This window comes from Bos taurus, chromosome 2, assembly GCF_002263795.3.
Source record: "Bos taurus isolate L1 Dominette 01449 registration number 42190680 breed Hereford chromosome 2, ARS-UCD2.0, whole genome shotgun sequence".
Lineage (NCBI taxonomy): Eukaryota > Metazoa > Chordata > Mammalia > Artiodactyla > Bovidae > Bos > Bos taurus.
The window spans coordinates 91,544,275-91,567,198 of NC_037329.1; the positions used below are offsets into that span (position 1 = coordinate 91,544,275).

Genomic DNA, 22,924 nt, shown 5'->3' on the forward strand with positions numbered 1-22,924 from the left:
TTTATCCATGTAATAGCCCTGTGAGGAAGTAAAGTACTAGAAAAATCGTTTTTGAAACTTTAAATCCTTAACAGGTGAGGAAAAAAGTTGATAGACTCAGAGAAATGATAAAAAAAAAAGGTTGTCACTGAAGAAGAGTAGCACAGAGCAAGTGGGAAAAGCTGAAGGCCAGAGGATGGGCAAAGGAGAAAAAAGAACCCCTAACCTGGCAGGGGAAACAGTGTTAATCGGCAAACAGGTGCAAAGAAGCTGGAGGGCAGGAAATTTGGGATTAGGAAACTGAAATTTATTTATCCAAAGAGGATGAATACGGTCAAAGATGAAGAGAAAAAAGTGGGGCGCACGCACTTGAAGCTACATGGGAGTTCAGTGGGGCTAATATTATCCCTCAGGCCCACTACCATAGGGTTGGGCCCCAGGTTGAGGATAACGCCGAGGAGAGTCCCTGAAGAAGCAGGCGGGAAGACCGCAGAGCCGGGTGGGCGTTCACGCAGGACTAAAAAAGGCCGCGGGGTGCTCTGCCCCAGCCACGCATCCTGCGGGGGTCGAAGGGTTAACTGTGCGCTCGACTCCCGTGCGCATCCCGGCCCCCACTCCCGCGGTCGCTAGGAGACGCCGGATGTGGGGGAGGGGCGGGCGGCGCGACCAAGGGTGGGAACCTTTTTCGGGCTCCCGGGGGTGGAGGGAGAGGAGCGCGCGTGCGCGCGCCGGGCCGGCCGTCGCCGCGGTGACCGTCCTCCGAGTCCATCGGCTCGCGCCCCGCCCCCGTTCCCGCTGCCCCCTCCCCTGTCGCGCGCGCGCGGGGGGTGTTTCTCGCTCCTCCCGGGTTGCCGCCGCCGTCGCCTCGGCTCCTCCTCTCCTAGTCTTGGGTTTCCCTGGCGCTACTGCCGCCGCTGCCTCTGCGGTCTGTATGAGGAGGAGGATGTGAAGATGGCGGAGCTGCAGATGCTGCTGGAGGAGGAAATCCCGGGGGGCCGCCGGGCCCTCTTCGACAGTTACACGAATCTGGAACGGGTGGCCGATTACTGCGAGAACAACTACATCCAGGTGCGACGCATCTCCCGGCCTGGGCGTGTTGGGCCTCTGGCTGCTGAGCAGCGCGTGGGGGACCCCCGGCCCGGGGGCCGCGCGCCTGGGGGCGTAGGGTACACGGGGCCGAGGCCGCAGCAGGGACACAGTGCAGCTGAGTCCCCGTGCAGGGGTAGAAGCAGGGTGGGAGCGGGAGAATGGGTGAGAATTCTCCGGTTGGAGGAAATTGTAGCTTTCAAGCATTTTTCAAAAGCCATGAATCAGTTCTCGGTGCGGGGGGTGTGTGTGTGTCCCCGCCTCCTCTTCTTCCCTCGGCCGCCTCCGCAATCGGTGCCCGTCAATTTTCGCGATGGCGGAGGAGGCGGAGAGTGGCATTTTCTATTTGACAGAATCCTACTCCCCCATATGGCAAGGGTTTGGGGTTTAATGGGTCGCTCTCACCCCCCCAATCTCTGGAGGATTTTTGAGGCGCTGTATTGCTGCAAAGTAAAATGCCTGAGCTTTCTATTCATTTGAATGCATCAAAAGATCAGCGTGGTTTTTTTGGGCTTGTTTTTGGGTTCTAACTGAGGCTACAGTATAAGCAGCTGTCCCCCTTGTTGGAAGTTAATGCCAGTTTTCTTCTCTATGGAGAATGAGAAGCTGCATGATAATGGTCTATTCCCTCCCGCTACCCACCTCCAAGCCCGTTAGAAATAGCTAATTTGCCTGCAGGGAAAATTTTTGTGATTATCTTTGAGAGAGAAATGGGAAATAATTCTCACGGTTTGAATTTTCATGTATGGTTGGTTTGGCATCGGGACTCAGTGGTAGCACTGTATGTATATGAAGGCGGGGGATATTGGGTGAGACGAAATTGAGCTGCTTCTGGAAGAAGCAAGATTATGTGGATTAAAAACAATTCTTTTTAAAAAATTATTTAAAGGATAGCTTAAGATGCACAGTTTGCAAAGTCGGCATCTTTTGTTTTCTTTATAGCTTATTCTGAATCATAGGTTCTACCTCCATCTTTTCCCTTCCTATTTAAATTCTCTTGGGATATAGGTGGAAATGGAAGCAATATGTTAAATTGTTCCTTCACTGTGGCCTTTTTTCCTTCTCCCACCTCCATCTCTCCAGGCATCTTTCCTAACATCAGCTATATTGGGAAGCATTCTCAAGTCTTGGTGTGAACCAAAGAAAAAAATGGGTGTTAAAATTTATATAGGTTCATGAATTTTGTAAGGATCACATGGTTAATCAAGGATAGTATTGTAAGATATTACTTGATTAGACATATCCTGAGCACTGTATTTTCTTGTATGGAATATTTGTACTGGAGAATGAATCAGACATAATCCAAGGCTTTTCCCTCCAAAGAGGCAGTTGAAAGTATGGCCAGTAGGAAAAGATAGAGTGTGTCTTGGGTCAAAGGTACATACAGACAGTACACTTGTCCATATTCATGGGGTGCTTTGCTGATACTGAGTGTGGTAGGAGAGAGTAAAAGGTTGAGATGCTCAGTTTTCACTAAATATATTTGAAAGTCTAAAATGGCCTGGCACTGTTAAGAGTTGATACGTACCTAGTGTCTACAGAATTTCGTAGTATAGTTAGTGGGATGGCTGATCTGTAGCAGATGAATACCATTTTGAGTGTCAATTTATATTCTTAATGGGTTGCAGGTGGGAAGAAGGACTGGTGGAAACTACGCTATCCTCACTCTGGAAATTCAGTCTCGAGGAGAGGCAAATAAAAGGATTGAAGTAATCATTACAATCCCTTGTGCAACATATGGGAAAGAGTTACAGGTCTCAGAAGAGAAACAGAGTGGAACAGTGATTGGGTTGCAATTATCACTACTAATTTTTTTTTTTTAAGTTCTCTTTGTTTGGAAGATAATTTTTATTGTAATTTGAAGATATAGTTCCTTTTAGGTTGCAGTAGTTACATAAAAGGTAAAAGTACCTGAATTGATAAAGCTGAGAGAGTAAAGGGATCAACAATTGTCATCACTACATTTCTTCCGGTTCAAAAGAGAAGAATGTTGCTGCCATCATTTGTCTTAGCAGTGGGACTCAGAATTTAATGCGATGGTGTTTTAAAATTCAGAATGTAAGTGCTGATTAATAGAAATGGATTTGGATTTTTAAATGCCTTGTTTCTTCCATTTAGAACCTAAAACAGACGGTATTAGGATGCAGTGGTTATATTATTGGCGTTCTCGCGACAGAAAACTCCTACGTGATTTGTTTGTAGTAAAGTTGATAAATAGAACATGGTGATAGTGGATTTGTGCTGACTCAGCTGCACATTTGGCTGGCTCTTCTTGTAACCATTGAACTGACCAGCAGGGGTTCTGATGCAGCCTCTGTGACCCTGCAATGGATGCAAGTCAAGTAGTGATCCGATGGTCAGTTTAGGCTTATTATAGCAGCATGTCCTAACCACTAGCTCAAGTTAACTCACCTGACACTCATTTTATTTTGTGCAAGGACAGTTTTTGCCTGTAAAGCAGGAAAAAGACATTTATCTGTAGGTAACATGATAAGGTTCTTTGCTCAGTGTCCTTAAATGCCTAGTTTTATGCATGGGAATATAAAAATAAGATAAGAATATTCTAAATGTGGATTACATTTAGTGTAAAAATTGAGGAAAGGAAGAAAAATGGTATTGTCCTTCTGAAAAGGCATACTGTTTAAGTTGTTCCTATCATATGAAAATGTCCTTTAGAAATGTTATCTTTTGGCATTAAGAGTGATCAAATAGTGCCTGTATTAACACACACAAAATCTACCGAAGGGTTTAAGTGGTAGTTTTCAAGGTTACCAGCCTAGTTTACATTATAAATTTAAACATCATCTTTAGTATAAAAAAAATTAGATGATTTTGTTTTATTTCAACCTCTAGTAAAAAGTGATTGTCAAAATATTTTTCTAAAACGTGATAAAGAAAAGTTCTTAACTACAATTTCCTCTTTTCCTGATTGACTGTTTCTTTCCTGTAAAAAAGGACTTTAGTTACTGTTTAATTTTTTGGAGATATATAACACTTGTGTTTTTTTTCTTCATTTATAAACATTGATTCCTAATCTAGTAAGTGTTCAGAAACTTTTTAAATGTTTTGATTAACTTGGATCTACATGTTTATAAATGAAGAACATTATAATAATATGGATTGCTTTAATGTTTTTATAGATGAAATAAGATTACATTTTTACTCTGCTAAGGTAAGTCTGGAAAACCAACTTGTTCATTTTTATATTTTTCCTTTTGCTAGATAAAAAAAGTTACTGCTTTTTGTGAGCCATAATTCACATAGATACATTGTAAATCCCATTGTCCTTTTTGGATTAAGCAAAGTCATCCAATAAAATAGCTTTGCTCAGAAGAATAGAAACTGAGAATTTACTTTATGTTTTATCTGAAATATTTCTTTGTTTTGAATAACAGGAAAGATGTCATTCGTTTTCCTCTGTCAACAAGGATACTCAGAATTCATTAAAAATTGCAGGGAAGGTTTATAAGGGGATAATAGAATCATAGCTTACTAGTCAGTTTCATTAAAAAGTAGTTACTGAAATGATACAAATATTTAAAATTCTTAATGAAAACCATGCTCATTGTTGAAAACTTATTCAGTTCAGTTTCTCAGTTGTGTCCAGCTCTTTGCGACCCCATGGACTGCAGCACGCCAGGCCTCCCTGTCCACCACCAACTCCTGGAGTTCACTCAGACTCATGTTCATTGAATTGGATGCCATCCAACCATCTCATCTGTTGTCCCTTTCTCCTCCCTCCTTCAATGTTTCCCATCACCAGGGTCTTTTCCAATGAGTTCTTCGCATTAGGTGGCCAAAGTATTGGAGTTTCAGCTTTAGCATCAGTCTTTCTAATGAATATTCAGGACTGATTTCCTTTAGGATGGACTGGTTGGATCTCCTTGCAGTCCAAGGGACTCTCAAGAGTCTTCTCCAACACTATAGTTCAAAAGCATCAATTCTTCGGCGCTCAACTTTCTTTATAGTCCAACTCTTACATCCATAGAAGACTACTGGAAAAACCATAGCTTTGACTAGATGGACTTTTGTTGGCAAAGTAATGTCTTTTAAGAAGGAAGAAACGTAAAATTGCCTAATCATTTTGAATATATAGCTGGGGTTTATAATTTTAAATCTTTTTATACACATGTGTATCATATTTTTAAAATATTAGGTTCGTGTTCTTTATTACCTTTATGCTGTTGCTGCTGCTAAGTCGCTTCTGTCGTGTCCGACCCTGTGCGACCCCATAGACGGCAGCCCACCAGGCTCCCCCATTCCTGGGATTCTCCAGGCAAGAACACTGGAGTGGGTTGCCATTTTCTTCTCCAATGCATGAAAGTGAAAACTGAAAGTGAAGTCACTGAGTCGTGACTCTTTGAGACCCCATGGACTGCAGCCTATACCTTGATATATTTTTTAACTTTTTATTTTATATTGGGGTATAGCAGTGTTGTGATAGTTTCAGGTGAACAGTGAAGGGACTCAGTCATCCATGCATCCATTCTCCCCTAAACTCTCCTCCCATCCAGGTTGCCACATAACATTGAGCCGAGTTTCATGGGCTATACAGTAGGTCCTTGTTGGTTATCCTTTTTAAATATAGCAGCATGTACATGTCCATCCCAAACTCTAACTATGCTTTTCCCCTAATCTTCTGTCACCAACCAAAGTTTGTTTTCTTAAGTCTGAGTTTCTGTTTTTTGGGTTCGTTTGTATAGTTTCTTTTTAGATTCCACATACCAGGGATGTCATCCGATATTTCCCCTTCTCTGTCTGACTGACTTCACTCAGTATGATGACCTCTGGGTCCATCCATGTTGCTGCAAGTGGCGTTATTTCATTCTTTTTTAATGGCTGAGTAATACTGCATTGTATGTATTTACCACATCTTCTTTATCCATCCCTCCGTCAGTAGACATTTAGGTTGCTTCCATGTCTTGGCTACTGTAAACAGTGTTGCAGTAAATATTAGGGTGTGTTATACCTTGCTTTAAAAAGAAACTTTTAATGGTGCTAGTCATGACTTTGTCTTTTATGAATGATCATAGAGTATACAGAAAGGAGGTTTGTATTTATGTGTTTAACTTCTGTTTGTTTTCACAAATAGAGAAATCGTAAAAGTGCCTAGAATGAAAGAGGAGACAGTAGAAATTTGAGGACTGGTGTTTACATCCTTTCCTTGACTTTTGTTTTTCACCTCCACAGAGAGGGGTGACCCATGTAGGTGAACATCAGGCTGAATTAGGGAGATCGAATTTCCCTAGATTGAGGTGCGTAATGTATAGTGTGTGATAGATTTGCTTCATTCAGGGTCGTCTTTCGTCTTCCAAAGAATCTGTTGTTGAGTTGCTAAGTTGTGTCCGACACTTTTGCAACCCATGAGCTGTAGCCTACCACGCTCCTCTGCTCATGGGATTTCCCAGTCAAGAATGCTGGAATGGGTTGCCATTTCCTTCTTCAGGGGATCTTCCCAACCCAGGGATTACTCGTGTCTCTTGCATCAGCAGGTGGCGAGTTCTACCACTGAGCCATCTGAGAAGCCCTCTCCCACAGAATAGCTTATAACCAAATAGACTTACTTATGTGTAGAATATATACAGGAGATATTTTTGATGGTGAGATCCTTTGGATTGTTACTTATGTTTTAAAATGTAAAGAATTTTAATAACATGCAGTGGCGATGTGTATAAATGTAATATTTTGTGGATAAAGAGAAGTAGATTGAGAATTATATTTAGATTATTTGCAGACTTTTAATAGCTTATAAAGTGAAAGTCGCTCAGTCATGTCTGACTCTTTGCGACCCCATGGACTATTCAGTCCATGGAATTCTCCAGGCCAGAATACTGGAGTGGGTACCCGTTCCCTTCTGCAGGGGATTTTTCCAACCCAGGGATTTAACCCAGGTCTCCCGCATTGCAGGCGGATTCTTTACCAGCTGAGCCACTAGGGAAACCCCTTTAATAGCTTTTGATGGAATATTTATGAGAATTGTTAATAGACTCGCTTAATGAAGTAGCAAATGGAATGACACCTACTTTGAATTTTTCATTTATTTTGTGTTCCTTGTCCAGGTATAAAGCTTCCAGAGGATAGATTTATATCTTAAAAGTTTGTTTAATATCCTTTCATTAGCCATAGGATATTGGAGACACTAATTAACAGTCACTGAATGTCAGAAATACATACTGCAATATACTAGAGATTGCACTGAATAATTTTATAGATTGGATGTAAATTACCTCTAAACTTGCAAGTTTTTCCCTATTAGGTACTCTAAGCAGCATTTATATTCTCCTGGCATTACTATGCTGTCATTACCTTGTAGGGAATAGAGTTTTACTTTTTATTCATATACAAATAACATACTTAAATGTAGAAATTTTGCACTACAAAGCAGCTTGATCTTGAATCATTTACAATACATATTTTTCAATTTGATTTTGGTTTATTGAAGTGTAATACACATTGAATACAATTCACCTGTTTTAGGTAAAAATGCTGTCAATTTTGACAAACTTATATAACCACGATGATATAAATTTTTTTCTAGTTTTAGCCAGTGATGATGATAGTGATAAACATTTGCAAATGGTTTTTGGTGGGACGTATGTCTTTATCTCACTTGGGTGAATTTAAGGAATTGGCCCCATGATGGCCGCCTGATGGCCTAGCATGTATCCACGTGGGTCACAATGGAAGGCTTGAAGTGCAGGTGATCTGACTCTTGGCAGAGCACCCATGTACTTGTGAAGCTTGGGCGGAGCTCCTGGTAGGCTTCTTTCTCTCATTCCGTGTCTCCCACATGATACAGTTTCTCCTCAACTCCTGGTTTTGATGAGATGAGCTTTCTGTTGCATCCTTTTAGGGCACAGCCGTGGCTATGAAACTTCATGCTGTACTATGGCATTGATTCCTCCCTCACCACAGGGTTAGGCATCCATGTTGTAATCATATGGCCCCTTGTGTTTTGGTGTGGCTCTGCACAAGGACCTCAACTTTTGCTACTTATTCTTTACTCTTAATGTAAGTACACAGCTTTCTGAATCTGATAAGAGCTTGTCAGGGCTGGAGCAGGTCAAGTCTTCCCTTGCCTTTGCTTGACAGCAGATATTTATAATACTGCTTTTATAGGGTTATGTGGCAAACAGATGTTTAACTTTAGTTAAAGTGCCGAACTCTTTTCCAAAATGATGGTACTATTTTGCATTCTTGCCAGCAAAGTATCAGTCGCTCTTCTTCCTTGTCAGTACTTGGTTTTGTCAGGTTTTAAAATTTTAGCTATTGTGATACGTGTTAGCGTTGTCACATTTGTTTCATTTTGCATTTTCTCAATGACTAATGATGTCAAGCATTTTTTCCTGTGGTTATTTACCATCTTTATATCATCTTTGGTGAGATGTGTGTCCAGATCTTTCATCTGTTTAAAAATTTTTTTAATTGTTTTGAGAATTTTTTAATGTATTCTATGTACACTTACTAGATATGTATTTTGCAAATAATTTCTCCTAGTATGTGTCTTGTCTTTGCATTTTAAGTGTCTTTAACAGAGCATAAGTTTTATATATTTGAAGCTGATGTATCAGCTTCTTTTTTGGTTAATACTTTTGCCTAATCTAAAATCACAAAGATTTCTCCTGTTTTTTTCTAGACATTTTGTAGTTTCTCATCTTACAGTTAAGTATATAATCTACTTAAAATTAATTTATCTGCGGAAGTGAAGTATGTCGAGGTTTGGTTTTTGTAAATTGTTATCTAATTGCTTAGGAACCATTTGAGGAAAAGATTCTTTTCTCCATTCTATTCCCTTGGCATCTTGTTGAAATCAGTAGACCATATGTGTCCGGGTATATTTTAAACTCCATTTTGTTCCTTTAACACACACATATCAGTATATATACTTTGTCTGTATCATATTGTAGCTTTGTAGTAAGTCTTGAAATCAGGTGGTATGAATCTTATAGTTTGTTCTTTATCAGATTTGTTTTTGTTTTTCTAGGTTCTTTGGTTTCTCAGTATATGTTTTAGAAACAGCTTGTTAATTTCTGCAAACCTGCTGGGATTTTAATGGAATTGCACTGAATCTGTAGATATTTTGGGGCAATTTGTACTTTTGACAGTACTGAGTCCTCCGATCTGTGGACTTGGTATGTCTATTTAAGTATTCTTTGATTTAGCTAGTCATTTTAGGGATTACAATACTGATTTTGCACATTATCTTCCATATCCCTAATTATTTAATGATATTTATACTGTAATAAATAGTTATGTTTTATAAAATCTTGGTTTGCAGTTGTTCATTACTAGTGTATAGAAATAGGACTGACTTGTATATTGCCCTTTTATTCTGTGACCTTGCTAAATTTACATGTTAAACATAGTAGCTTTTTTTTTTTTTTGAAGATTCTTTAGAATTTTTTAAATGTAGGTAATCATGTCACCAGCAAATGAAGCTAGTTTTATTTCTTCCTTTCCAGTCTTTGTTTTATTTATCTTTCTTGCCTTATGGCACTGGCTGGGACCTCCAATATGATCTTGAATAGGCGTGGTGAGAGCTCATATCCTTCACTTGTTCTCAGTCTTGGAGAGAAAGTGGCCAGTCTTTCACCGTTAACTATGTTACTAGCTCTAAGTTTTCGTGCATGTCCTTCATCAGGTGCAGGAAGTTCTCTTATTCTTAGTTTGCTCAGAATATCTTTTAAAATCAGGATTGATTTCATATTATGTTGTATGCTTTTTTCCTGCATCTTTTGAGATGCTCATTATATTTTCAGTCTTAATAAAGTAAATGACGTTGTTTGATTGTACAATGGGTTTTGTAAAAATCTGCACTTAAAGGAAGTTTGATTAGTGAGGTGATGTGCATTCTGAGTTATGTAACTTTGTTTTGCAAGAAATGGGTTTAAACTAATGTCTAGGAATTTGCTATAATCATTAAGCTTGGTCAAACAGGTATATATTGTGTATAATTGCTGCTATGCTATGTGCTTTATTTGTATATGCAAAAGGACTTTATAAAGGTTGAATGCATTGTTATTTTAAAAACCTTAAATTTCTTTTCATATTGAGAACATTAAAATAGCTACAAAACCCTGAAAATATGATGTAGGTTATTTTAAATTATAATTTTGCCAATTAAATAGTGGTGTACATAGTAAAGATAATTTTAGTGGCCGTGTGACTGAGAAATTAACCTCTCTGTCTCAGTTGTTAATCTGTAAGGTGTTAGAATTATAGCAGCTATTTCATAGGGTATTTGTAAAGATTCAGTGAGATAATACAGCTAAAACAGTACATGTCTAATAAAATTTAAGACTGTTGATTTTTAAGATGCTCTATATTATGTGCCACTAACTTAATGAACATTGCCACTTAAACACTTAAAATACTGCTACTTAACCCTCAGGATGCGTTTCAGTTTTGGTAATGTTAAAATATGAAAAACTATTCATACTACAATCAGTGAAACATGGTTTATCATTATTGATGTATATTGAAGACTTATATGATTTATTTTTGTCTTTTTTTTTTTTTACACTTTTGGGAGCATGTCTTATAATGGTTACTTTTTTTTTTTTTTTTAAGATTTTTGATAGGATGAGATGCAAGATTTCTTCCATGCTAATTTCATTTGTCTTATTGTGCTGCAACTGTATTATGGTTGAAGTTTTCTAGTTAAGCAGAATTTCATAGCTTTTACAACTAAACTACATTATGTAAAGTTATATTTCACATTCACAGACGCATAAGTAGTTCATTTTAATTTTCTGGAAATTGTGACAAACTCTGACTGCTCATGGATGTCCTGGGTTAAAGTACTTTGTCTCCAAACTTAATTGCTTTAGAGTGATACTTCTTGACTTTTTACACCTCATGCCCTCTTCTGATAAATACGAAAATCAGCCAGGTACCTTCTCTTACCCAGTTTATGGTTATATGTTGACTTAGAACGTGACCACCATAACTTTCAGCATTTCTAGCAGTTTGCCAAGATGAAGGAATTTACGTGAGTTAGGCCTTCTGGAGTAAATATCTATCGAGGTAACAAATTCTGCAAAGTTCAGAGGTTCAGAGCTGAGTCTTCAGATTACATATGACAAAATACTATGATTTGGTTTAAGACCACTGTCACTCTTGGGCTTCCCTGATGGCTCAGATGGTAAAGAAACTGCCCAGGCCACCCAGGTCTCCCGCATTGCAGGGAGATTCTTTACCAGCTGAGCCACAAAGGAAGGCCGCAATGCAGGAGACTGGGATTAAATCCCTGGGTTGGGAAGATTCCCTGGAGAAGGAACTGGCAACACACTCCAGTATTCTTGCCTGGAGAACCCCGTGAACAGAGGAGCCTGGCGGGCTACAGTTCGTGGGGTCACAAAGAGTTGGACATGACTGAGCAACTAATACACACACACACGTAGTTGCTCTTATTTTGAAGTAGATGGATGAAGAAATTTATTTTAAATGCTAAGGTGTTTAATTTGACACTATACCTTTTGAGTGTACAACCTTATATGGTTTTAAAAGGTATTATTTTCAAAGTCAGATGAAAATTTGTTATACAAAAATTCTGATACATATAGTTTTTGATTTCTAAATACTTAAACTGTTGCATCTGCATTAATTTCCTATTGCTGCTATAACAAATTATCAAAAATTTAGTATCTTAAAGTACCATGAACTTATTATTTAATAGCTCTGGAGGTCAGAAGTCTGAAATGGGTCACAAGAGCTGTGTTTCATTCTGGAAGCTGTAGGGAGGAGTCCGTCTCCTTACCTTTTCCAGCTTTACGAGGCTGCCCACATTCTTTAGTCCGTGGCCCTCTTTCAGTTCCCTGGGTAGCAATGGCATCGCTCAGACCCTGCTTTCATTTTCACATCTCTTACTGTTCCCCTGCTTCCATCATCACTTCCCCTTCTCTTTCTCTTGCTTCTTTTGTCCTGTTGCCTTCTCTGATCCTGATCCTCTCTCCCTCTTATAAAGTCCTTGTGATTACATCGGATCCAGTCACATAACCTTCCGGAGAAGGCAGTGGCACCCCACTCCAGTACTCTTGCCTGGAGAATCCCATGGACGGAGGAGCCTGGTAGGCTGCAGTCCATGAGGTCGCTAAGAGTTGGACACGACTGAGTGACTTCACTTTCACTTTTCACTTTCATGCATTGGAGAAGGAAATGGCAACCTACTCCGGTGTTCTTGCCTGGAGAATCCCAGGGACAGCTGAGCCTGGTGGGCTTCTGTCTTTGGGGTCACACAGAGTCGGACACGACTGAAGCGACTTAGGAGCAGCAGCATAACCTTCCCATCTCAGAATCTTAACTTTTCGTTTGCAAAGTCCCTTTTGCCACGTCAGGTAACATATTCACAGATTCCAGGGATTAGGATGTGATCATCTGTGAAAGGGCCGCTATTCAGCCTACCACAGTATCTGAACGTAGCTTCTCCTGTAGCCGTTCCTCTATCAGTAAGTGACAGCTCTGACTTCTTAATACTGAAACCAAAAACCTTAGTGTCACCATTGACTTCTCTTTTGCAATTACAAGTAGCTCTGTCTTCATCTTCCTGGATCTGACTACTCTTCACTCTCTCTCCTGATACCATCCTGGTCCCAGTTACCATTATCCCTTACTTAGATTATAGCAGTAGCCTTTCAGCTAGTCTTGGAATAGCAGCCAGAATGAGCTTTTAAAAATCTAAATCAAACGATATCACTGTTCTGTTAAAAACTTGGGAACTTCTCAGTGTAAGAACCAGAATCTTTAAAATTGCACGCAGGGTACAGATGATCTAGTTTCTGGTCTTGAATTGTCTGCCTTTGCTTTGCTCATTCTGCTCCCGCCACTTTGACCGGTGTCCCTTTTTTTCTTTTTCTTTTTTTTTTATATTTCTTTGGCTATGCTGAATCTTAGTTGCAGTACACGGGATCTTTGGTTGCTGCATGTGGGATCTAGTTCCCTAACCAGGGACCAGACTTGCACTGGGAGCACAAGAGTGTTAGCCCCTGGACCACCAGGGAAGTTCCTTGGCCTCTTTTTCTTGAACATACCAGGCCTACTTCTTCCTGAGGACCTTTTTAGTCTGCATTTACTGTGACTGAGTCTTTTACCTCCTTTAGGCTTTCTTGATTCCTTCCTGATCTGTGTAAAATTGTAACATATTCCCTGCCCTTTGTTCACACTCCTCTTTGCTTGTACTTTTCTTTCCATATTTATTTTTCTTCATATTACTTATAATTTAACAAACAGTATATTTATTTATATCTCCCTCTTTCCTGATAGCTCAGTTGGTAAAGACTCTGCCTGCAAGGCAGGAGACCCCAGTTCGATTCCTGGGTTGGGAAGATCTCTTGGAGAAGAGATAGGCTACCCACTCCAGTATTCTGGCCTAGAGAATTCCATGGACTGTATAGTCCATGGGGTCACAAAGGGTTGGACACGACTGAATGACTTTCACTCTCTGGCATGTGAGTGATACAGTAAGGCGGGGAGTTTTGCCTCTTGCACTGCCAGCATATGGAGCAGTGCCATATAGGCATTCAATAAATATTAAGTATTAAGTGAATAAATCAGGTGTCTTCTGGTAAGCAGTATAAAATATATTTGAGAGAAGTGAAATAAATTACTCCTCTAAAGTTGAAGAGGTTGTAGATTTATGTACGTATAAGTGAAATTGGAGCATACTTCTCATTTGTCCGGCATATTTAATGTGGATACGACTGACAGAATTGACAGTGCTGTTTCAAACAGGCTTCCCTGGCAGCACAGGTGTTACAGAATCCACCTGCAATGCAGGGTTTGATCCCTGGGTCTGGAAGATTTCCTGGAGAAGGGAGTAGCAATCCACTCCAGGTATTCTTCCCTGGAGAATCCCACGGACAGAGAAGCCTGGCAGGCTACAGTCCATGGTGTCGCAAAGAATTGGACAGAACCGAGCAGCTAACCACACATGCACACATTTCAAACGCTGCTGGTGCTATAGAGTTAATTCAGTTAAATTCCTTTTACTTTGTTGTTGTTCAGTCGCTCAGTCACGTCTGTGCCTTTGCAATTCCATGGACTGTAGCACGTCAGGCTTCCCTGCCCTTTGCAATCACCCAGAGTTTGCCCAAACTCATGTCTGTTGAGTCAGTGAGGGCATCCAACCACCTCATCCTCTGTCGTCCCCTTCTCCTCCTGCCTTCAGTCTTTGCCAGCATCAGGATCTTTTCCAGTGAGTCAGTTCTTCGCATCAGGTGACCAAAGTATTGGAGCTTCAACGTCAGTCCTTCCAATGATTATTAAGGGTTGACTTCCTTTAGGATTGACTGGTTTGATCGCCTTACTGTCCAAGGGGCTCTCAAATCTTCTCCAACACTACAGTTTGAAAGCATCAATTCTTTGATGCTCAGCCTTCTTTATGGTCCAGCTCTCACATCCATACATGACTACTGAAAAAACCATAGCTTTGACTAGACCTCTGTTGGCAAAGTGGTGTCACTGCTTTTTAATACGCCTACTAGCTTTGTCATAGCTTTCCTTCCAAGGAGCAAGCGTCTTTTAATTTCATGGCTGCAGTCACCGTCCGCAGTGATTTTGGAGCCCAAGAAAATAAACCCTGTCACTGTTTCCATTGTTTCCCCATCTGTTAGCCATGAAATTTTGGGCCCGGATGCCATGATCTTCATTTTTTGAATGTTGAGTTTTAAGCCAGCTTTTTCATTGTCTTCTTTCACCTTCCTCAAAAGGCTCCTTAATTCCTTTTTATTTTCTGCCATGAGGGTGGTGTTATCTGCATGCTGCTGCTGCTAAGTTGCTTCAGTCGTGTCCAACTCTGCGACCCCATAGACGGCAGCCCACCAGGCTCCTCCGTCCCTGGGATTCTCCAGGCAAGAACACTGGAGAGGGTTGCCATTTCCTTCTCCAATGCATGAAACTGAAAAGTGAAAGTGAAGTTGCTCAGTCGTGTTCAACTCTTAATGACCCCATGAACTGCAGCCTACCAGGCTCCTCCGCCCATGGGATTTTCCAGGCAACAGTACTGGAGTGAGTTGCCATTGTTATCTGCATATCTGAGGTTATTGATGTTTCTCCTCGCAACGTTGATTCCAGCTTGTGCTTCATCCAACCTGGCTTTTTGCATGATGTACTCTGTATGTAAGTTAAATAAGCAGGGTGTCAATATACAGCCTTGACATACTCCTTTCCCAGTTTTGAACCAGTTCATTGTTCCATGTCTCGTTCTAACTGTTGGTTCTTGACCTGCATACAGGTTTCTCAGGAGGCAGGTCAGGTGGTCTGGTATTGCCATCTCTTTTAAGAATTTTTTCCACAGTTCGCTGTGAGCCACACAGTCAAAGACTTTAACATAGACAATGAAGCAAAAGTAAATGCTCTTCTGAAATTTCTTTGCTTTTTCTGTGATCCAACAGATGTTGGCAATTTGATCTCTGGTTTCTCTGCGTTTTCTCAATCCAGCTTGTACATCTGGAAGTTTACAGTTCATGTCCTGTTGGAGCCTGGCTTGGAGAACTTTGAGCATTACTTTGCTAGCGTGTGAAACAACTGCAGTTGTGTGGTTGTTTGAAGGTTCTTTGGCACTGCCCTCCTTTTGATTGGAATGAAAACTAACCTCTTCCAGTCCTGTGGCCACTGCTGAGTTTTCCAAATTTATTGTCACATTGAGTGCATCACTTGAACATCATCATCTGTTTGTTGTTTTCCCTCTATTTCTTTGCATTGATCACTGAGGAAGGCTTTCTTATCTCTCCTTGCAGTTCCTTGGAACCCTGCATTCAGATGGATATACCTTTCCTTTCCTCCTTTGCCTTTAGCTTCTCTTCTTTTCTCAGATATTTGTAAGACTTCCTCAGACAACCATCTTGCCTTTTTATATTTCTTTTTCTTGGGTATGGTTTAGATCACCACCTCCTGTACAATGTTAGGAACCTTTGTCCATAGTTCTTCAGACACTCAGTCAGATCTAATCCCTTGAATCTGTCACTTCCATTGTATAATTGTAAGGGATTTGGTTTGGGTCACACCTGAATGGCCTAGTGGTTTTCCCTACTTTCTTCAGTTTAAGTCTTTCACTTAGTGCCGGCCTTACTCTATAGAGGATGCTCATCAGATGTCTGAACTGATCTATGTCTCCTTGGGAACTAAGCAGCAGAGATATTCCTGTTTTCTGACTCTGCTAAAGTACACCTTGGCAAGGAGAGCATCATATTTAGTATTTTGTCTGTGTCCCTTGTGCTTTGTTGATTAAGATGTTTGCGCTTAAGACTCACACCACTTCAGATTTTCATTATGTATATTTTTTATTTGAAAAATATTTATTGAGCATTTATCCATGCTAGGAAATCAGTGATAAGTAAGTAATGGAGCTGAGTCTTAATTCTGTTACCTATTTTGTTTCCTATGAAGAGCCTCTGTTGTAAATTCTGAATGAGTGGAATTTGAACTAAAGATAACATGAGCCTATTTTTCTTTTGTTGTTCTTACTGACTGTGATTTGGCTGTATCCACTTATCTATTGAAGACTTTGAATAGAGGCAAGAAGATGCATTGTGAGGTGTTTCCAGAATCTACAAAACAAGATTGAATAAGGGAAGCCAGTAAGGAATACCAGCCTTTTTCAATATGTGGTACCACATGCATTCTGCCAGGAGATAGTGTTTGAATAATGATTCCTTATTTTCTCATTTAAAATCTTTTATTCTAAGTCTGCAAGAGCAGGCCATACTCACAAAAAGAATTTGAATCACTTAATAGATACCACTCTTATATTTTTGAGAGAAGATGGAATTAAAGTTTATTGACATTAAATTTATTTTGTTTTCTGGTTTTTTTATCATCCATACATCTGTTTATAATGTATTAATATAATTATGAATTTTATTCATGTGTAAGTAATAAAATCTACATATAATTTAAATTTAATTTCAGCAGTTTAGTTTGTGGTATAAACATGTTAGGTACATGTACATCTAGCACTCAGTCCTCTAGTATTTCTTATTATTTGGTAAACACTCAGGGCCTTGTATAAATTTCTCCAAGTGAATATGTACTGTTTTTTCCTCAAGCTTTATTGAGATATAATTGACATGCAGCATTGTAAGTTTGTGTTCAACATGATCATTTATAACTGATTCACAGTGTGATGATTTGATAGTGTGATGATTTGTTACGCCTGTTCGTTGGGAACTGATTACCACAGTATGATTAGTAAACACCTCCATCACCTCATGTGATTACTTTTTTTTTTAAATGTTTTTTAAATTGCATTTTTAAATGTTCTGTGGTGAGAACATTTAAGATCTATTCTCTTAGTGACTTTCATGTGTATGCTGTAGTGTTTTAACTATAGTCATGCTGTGCATTAGATCTCCAGAACTGATTCATCTAATAACTGGAAGTTTGTATTAAAATTTTTTTTATTGATGTACAGTTGATTGATGATGTTAATTTCTTCTGCACAGAAAAGTGACTCAATTATACATCTCTCCTCTTCCGGTTTGTCACAGGATGTGAATATGGTTTCTTGGGCTATGCACTGGCACTTTGTTGTTTATCCTGAAAGTTTATACCCTTTGATCAATATTTCCCCATTTCTCCCATCCCTACCCTCTGGCAGCTACCATTCTCTCTGCTTGCTTGGGTATTTTAGATTTCATGTATAAATGAGATCATACAGTATTTGTCTTTCTCTGATGTATTTCACTTAACACAATACCTTCCATGTCCATTCACATTATTGCAAATGGGAGGATTTCCTTCTCAGGCTGACTAACATTCCATCGTACAAATGGGCTTCCCTGGTGGCTTAGATGGTAAAGCGTCTGCCCGCAATGTGGGAGACCTGGATCCCCGGGAGAAGGAAATGGCAACCCACTCCAGTACTCTTGCCTGGAAAATCGCATGGACAAACAGAGGAGTCCACGGGGTCACAGAGAGTCAGACACGACTGAGCGACTTCACTTCACTCTTTCTCCAGTCATCTGTAGATGGACAGGTTGTTTCCGTATCTTGACTATTGTAAATAATGCTGCAGTGAATATGGGAAATAGTGATTTTATTTCCTTTGGATATACATCCAGAAGTGGAATTGCTAATCATGTAGTATTTCTGTTTTTGATTTTTTGAGGAAACTTTATCCTGTTTTCCTTAGTGGCTGTGCCAGTTTACATTTCCACCGACGTGCGCACACAAGTTTTCTTTCTCTCCACCTCCTCACCAGTACCTGTTACCTTTTGTCTGTTTGATGATAACCATCCTAACAGGTGTGAGGTAATACCTTATTGTGGTTTTGATTTGTATTTTCCTTATAATTAGTGATGTTGAGCACCTTTTCCTGTACCTGTGGTCTTCTTTAGAAAAATATCTATTTAGTTCCTTTACCCATTTTTTAATTATTTCGTTTTTTGCTCTTGAGTTGTATGAATTTCCTTATACATTTTGGATATTAACCCCTTATTAGGTACTTGATTTGCAGATATTTTCTCCTATTAGATAGGTTGGCTTTTGATTTTGTTGATTTCTTTTGCTGTTTAGAAGTTTTTTATTTTGATGTGGTTTCATTTGTTTGTTTTTGCTTGTACTTTGGTGTTACATCTAAAAAGTTTTTGCCTAGACCAGTGCCAAGGAGCTTTTTTCCCTGCCTTTTTTAAGGAGTTTTTCTTCTAGGGGTTTCAGGTCTTATATCTAAGTCTACTCCATTTTAAGTTAATTTTGCTGAGTGGTACAAGTTAGGGGTGCAGTTTTATTCATTCTTTTGCATGTCCTTATCCAGTTTCCCCAGCACTGTTTATTGAAGAGAATATCCTTTCCTCAATGAATGTTCTTGACTTCTTAGTCAAATATTAGTTGACTGTATATTGAAGGTTTTACTTCTGGACTCTCAGTTCCATCGATGTCTTTTTCTTGCTAATAATCATACTGTTTTGATTACCCTGCCTTTGTAACCCCTGGAGAAGGAAATGGCAACCCACTCCAGTATTCTTGCCTGGTAAATCCTGTGGATGGAGGAGCCAGACAGGCTAAAGCCCATGGGGTCAACAAAGTTGGACATGACTGAGTGACTTCACTTCACCGTCACTTAAGCTTTGTAATAATTGTGAAATCAGAAAGTGTGATGCCTCTAGTTTATTCTTTCTCAGGATTGTTTGGCTGTTCAGGGTCTTTTGTTATTTCCTATGAATTTTAGAATTATTTTTTCTATTTCTGTGAAAAATGTGGCACTGTTTCTTAGAATCCTGATTGATATGCCTCTGGTCTCCAAGGGGATTATTTAACATGGTACTCAGCCATATAATTGAATTGTGCTTTTTAGTTTTTTCTCGCTCCTGCAAATGTTGTAAAGCTTGGTGTGTTACTCATAAGACATTGTTAGTTGTCTTTAGCTATAGAGAGAAACCATGATGCATTTAAATTTGTGCTGCACTGCTGCGTATTGGAATTCTAATAATCTGTCTTGTCTTTGAATTAGTATCATATGATTTCTTTCTGTCTGTAAGGAAGAGGTGGAGGAACACAGTTGAAAGACATCTGTTGTCTTACCTAGCCTATTGAGACTTCTAACTTGAATTTTTATTTACATTTGTGATCATCTATTCTTTAGTATTTTCCCTCATTGTGAATACTTTTTTGATAGGAAAATCTATAAATAATTGTTCCAGTGTTTGTAATTATAAATTATTTCAGAACTGTGGAGAAAATACATCATGGCCGTATCTTGTTAGTTTTTGGAGTTTAATTGTTCATTTGTTTTTTGTTAACCCAGGTATAAATAAAGCCAATTAAGGATTTAGAGGTATTTCTAGTTTACTAGGACCTGAAGTGCCAGATGTTACTGTTGATTTATACCTTTCCACGTGTCCCTTACCTTCACAGTAAAGCTTTGTGCTTTAGTTTGTTTAGAAAGGATCCTACCTAATAGCATAAAGTTACTATTTCATAATTAGCCCTAAAGCCTATCCTATCGTGAACATTATTCATAGAAAGAGAACTTGATCTTTAATGATAGTTTTAAAAAACCCACTGTGTGAGTAATTTCTTTTAAGAACTAAAAATATATTCTGATGAAAATTAAAGAATAACTTTTTGTTAATTAAAATTAGATGGGATTGCTTGTGTTAAAAATTAGCTTGTAATTCTGTATTGAGTTTTCCAAATAAGACTTCAGAATAATCTCTTTCCCAGCTACTAAAATCTTTGAGAAATTAGTGTTGCAGACATGTACAAACCAAAGAAGTCAGCCAAATACTATTGGTGTTTGGCATCTTTTTCAGGTTTATGCTAATAAAAAAGAATACTTCATTGTATCTTTGTGGAAAATATTTCTGCTTGGAGAAATAAGAGGCTGCTAAACACGTCTGTCACCTATTTGTATGATAATGCCATGTTGCTAACTGAACAGTCACATCAATTATAAGAAAGAAGTAATCATGCATTGGAGAAGGAAATGGCAACCTACTCCAGTATTCTTGCTTGGAGAATCCCAGGGACAGGGGAGCCTGGTGGGCTGCCGTCCATGGGGTTGCACAGAGTTGGACACAACTGAAGTGACTTAGCAGCAGCGGCAGCAGCAGCAATCTGCTATTTCTTGGGTTTTGTTTATCCAATACTAGACTTACGGGATCATAAATACAGTATACTTCTTTTCATAATTCCTACAGTCTTTGAATCCTTTTTATTGTTTTCGGTTATGTTAAGTACCTTTCTTCTTCACCCCTCCCCTCCCCCAACTTTTAGCTTTAGGGGCTGTAAACTTGTGTTCTTCTCCTTCTGGTCCCATCTTTCTGTTAATACTTTTCAAAACTCTTGGTTTCATTGAGTCTGAAACAGTTCCTTATTTCTTCACTTTTCTTTGGTTTTTATGACCATAACATTTTTGAAGATTATAGGTAGTTTTTTTAATGATATCCTTCAGTTACTATATTCTGGTTTCTTCATAAGTAGATTCAAGTTATATATTTCTGGTGGGAATGTCACAGAAATGATGCTGTTATTTTCTTCCTATCAAGTTGATATGCATTTTGATCACTTGATTACCAGTGTGTTTGACAGGTTTCTCCATTGGTGAAATTGTCCTTATAATGTTTCTCTTTGTAAATAGTAAATACCTTGTGGGAAGGTGGTGGTGGTTTTGTCGCTCAGTTGTGTCCAACTCTTTGCGACCCCATGGATTGCAGCAGACCAGGCTTCCCTGTCCTTTACCATCACTTTGTTACTATGCGTATATCTCATTCATTGTTAAGCTTTAGCTCATTTTATTCAGTGGGTTATAACCATTTTTATCATTATTTATTTTGAGGCTCTAGTTGCCTTAGATATGGCCCCTTTATATTATTTTTATTTGGGATTAAAACATCTTTCTTTGATATTGTATCTCTTTTTCTTCAGTGTTTCAAATAGGGGGCTTTTCTGGTGCTCAGACAGTCTAGAGATACACAATCTTTGCTGAAAATATTGCTCATTTCAGAGATGTGTGAAGACCTTTAGTTGACCTACTACCAGCCAGCAGCCTTACTGCAACAGGTGCTTAGCTATAACAGTGATCCTCCATCATTACTGGAAATGTGAATACATTGAAAGTTCTTACAACCCGGGAATGTCTCCAGTGAAGCCAAAGTAAGTTGAAGTGATGCAGGTCCCCAAGACCACTCTCAGGTTTGACAGTTTTCTGGAAGGAGTTGCAGAACTCAGAACCAGTGTTATTTCACAGTTATGATTTACTGCACTAAAGTATTTAGGATAAAATTAGCAAAGAAAAAAGGGGGGGGCACATAGGGTGGATGGAGCCCAGAGAGACCATACCTGAACTTCCAGTATTCCTCTCCCAGTGGAGCTGTGCAAGTGCATGTAACCCTTTTGGTAATATCATGTGACAACACGTGAACTATTGCCAACTGGAGAAGCTCAGTTATATCTGTATGGAGTGCTCTTGTGACTAACCATAGCTCTAGGCTCCCCGTCCCCACCCTGAGAGATCAACCTGGGCTTCTTATGAACCCAATAGGTATTTGTCATAAATCGCATTGTTAGAAAACTGTCTGATGCTGCTCTAGCTCATAGGTGTACAGAGATACTCTTATCAGGCAAGATATTCCAGGGACTTACACTTTTTCTCCCAGGATCTGGTCATGGGTCAGTTCTTTCTTCAGAATGTGTAGGTCTTGAACACCCCAAGCCTGCTACAGTTGGTCACATCCAATTAAAAATGAAATCAATATTGTAAGGATGGGAAAAGAAATCTTTGTACTGAATTCTTGGCAGTGCTAATGTTTTCACAAAGAAGTGACTTGTTTTGGACACAAGAGATACTGAAATGGAGTATAACTTAGGGAAATTTTCAGAATCAGTGCAATCAAATAGACTCTTGTGTAGGACACTCTTCCAGCCACTTTGATACCCTGAGTAGAAGCAATCAGTAGTTAGCATAACATTGTCACAGAGGTCATGTTTATATAATAATTTGTATGTACTTAGGCTTTTGTTATGTAGTTGCTAAGTCATGTCTGACTCTTCTGTGACCCCATGGACTGTAGCCCGCAAGACTCCTCTGTCCATGGGGTTTCCCAGGCAAGAATGCTAGAGTGGGTTGCCATTTCCTTCTTCAGGGGATCTTCCCGACCCATGGATTGAACCCTGTCTCCTGCATTGGCAGGCATGTTCTTTACCACTCAACCACCAGGGAAGCCTGTGTTTAGGCTTTAGACAGGCGTATGTAGGTGTATTCCATATTGTGGATTACTTCTTAATCTTTTTTGAATATGGTATTGACATGTTAGCTTACATCTTTGTAACTTTAGGACTAGAACTTTAAGAACCCAAAGCTGGTGGAAGTCTTAGAAACTTTTTTGCTCCATTTTTTGTTCTTTATTTGATTTGGCTTGGCATA

General features: G+C 39.3%; 1 protein-coding gene across 20 annotated transcripts in view; it reads left to right on the plus strand.

The window, feature by feature from the left end:
- Nucleotides 1-709: 709 nt before the first annotated feature.
- ABI2 (abl interactor 2) overlaps nt 710-22,924 on the plus strand; it is a 101,705-nt gene continuing 79,490 nt past the window's right edge. For 19 of the 20 annotated variants that reach the window (XM_010802184.4, XM_059875819.1, XM_010802185.4 and 16 more), the window contains exon 1: nt 710-1,047. In XM_010802184.4, the coding sequence (XP_010800486.1) occupies nt 931-1,047 (117 nt within the window). In that variant the 5' untranslated portion in view covers nt 710-930. 20 annotated transcript variants of the gene reach the window in all.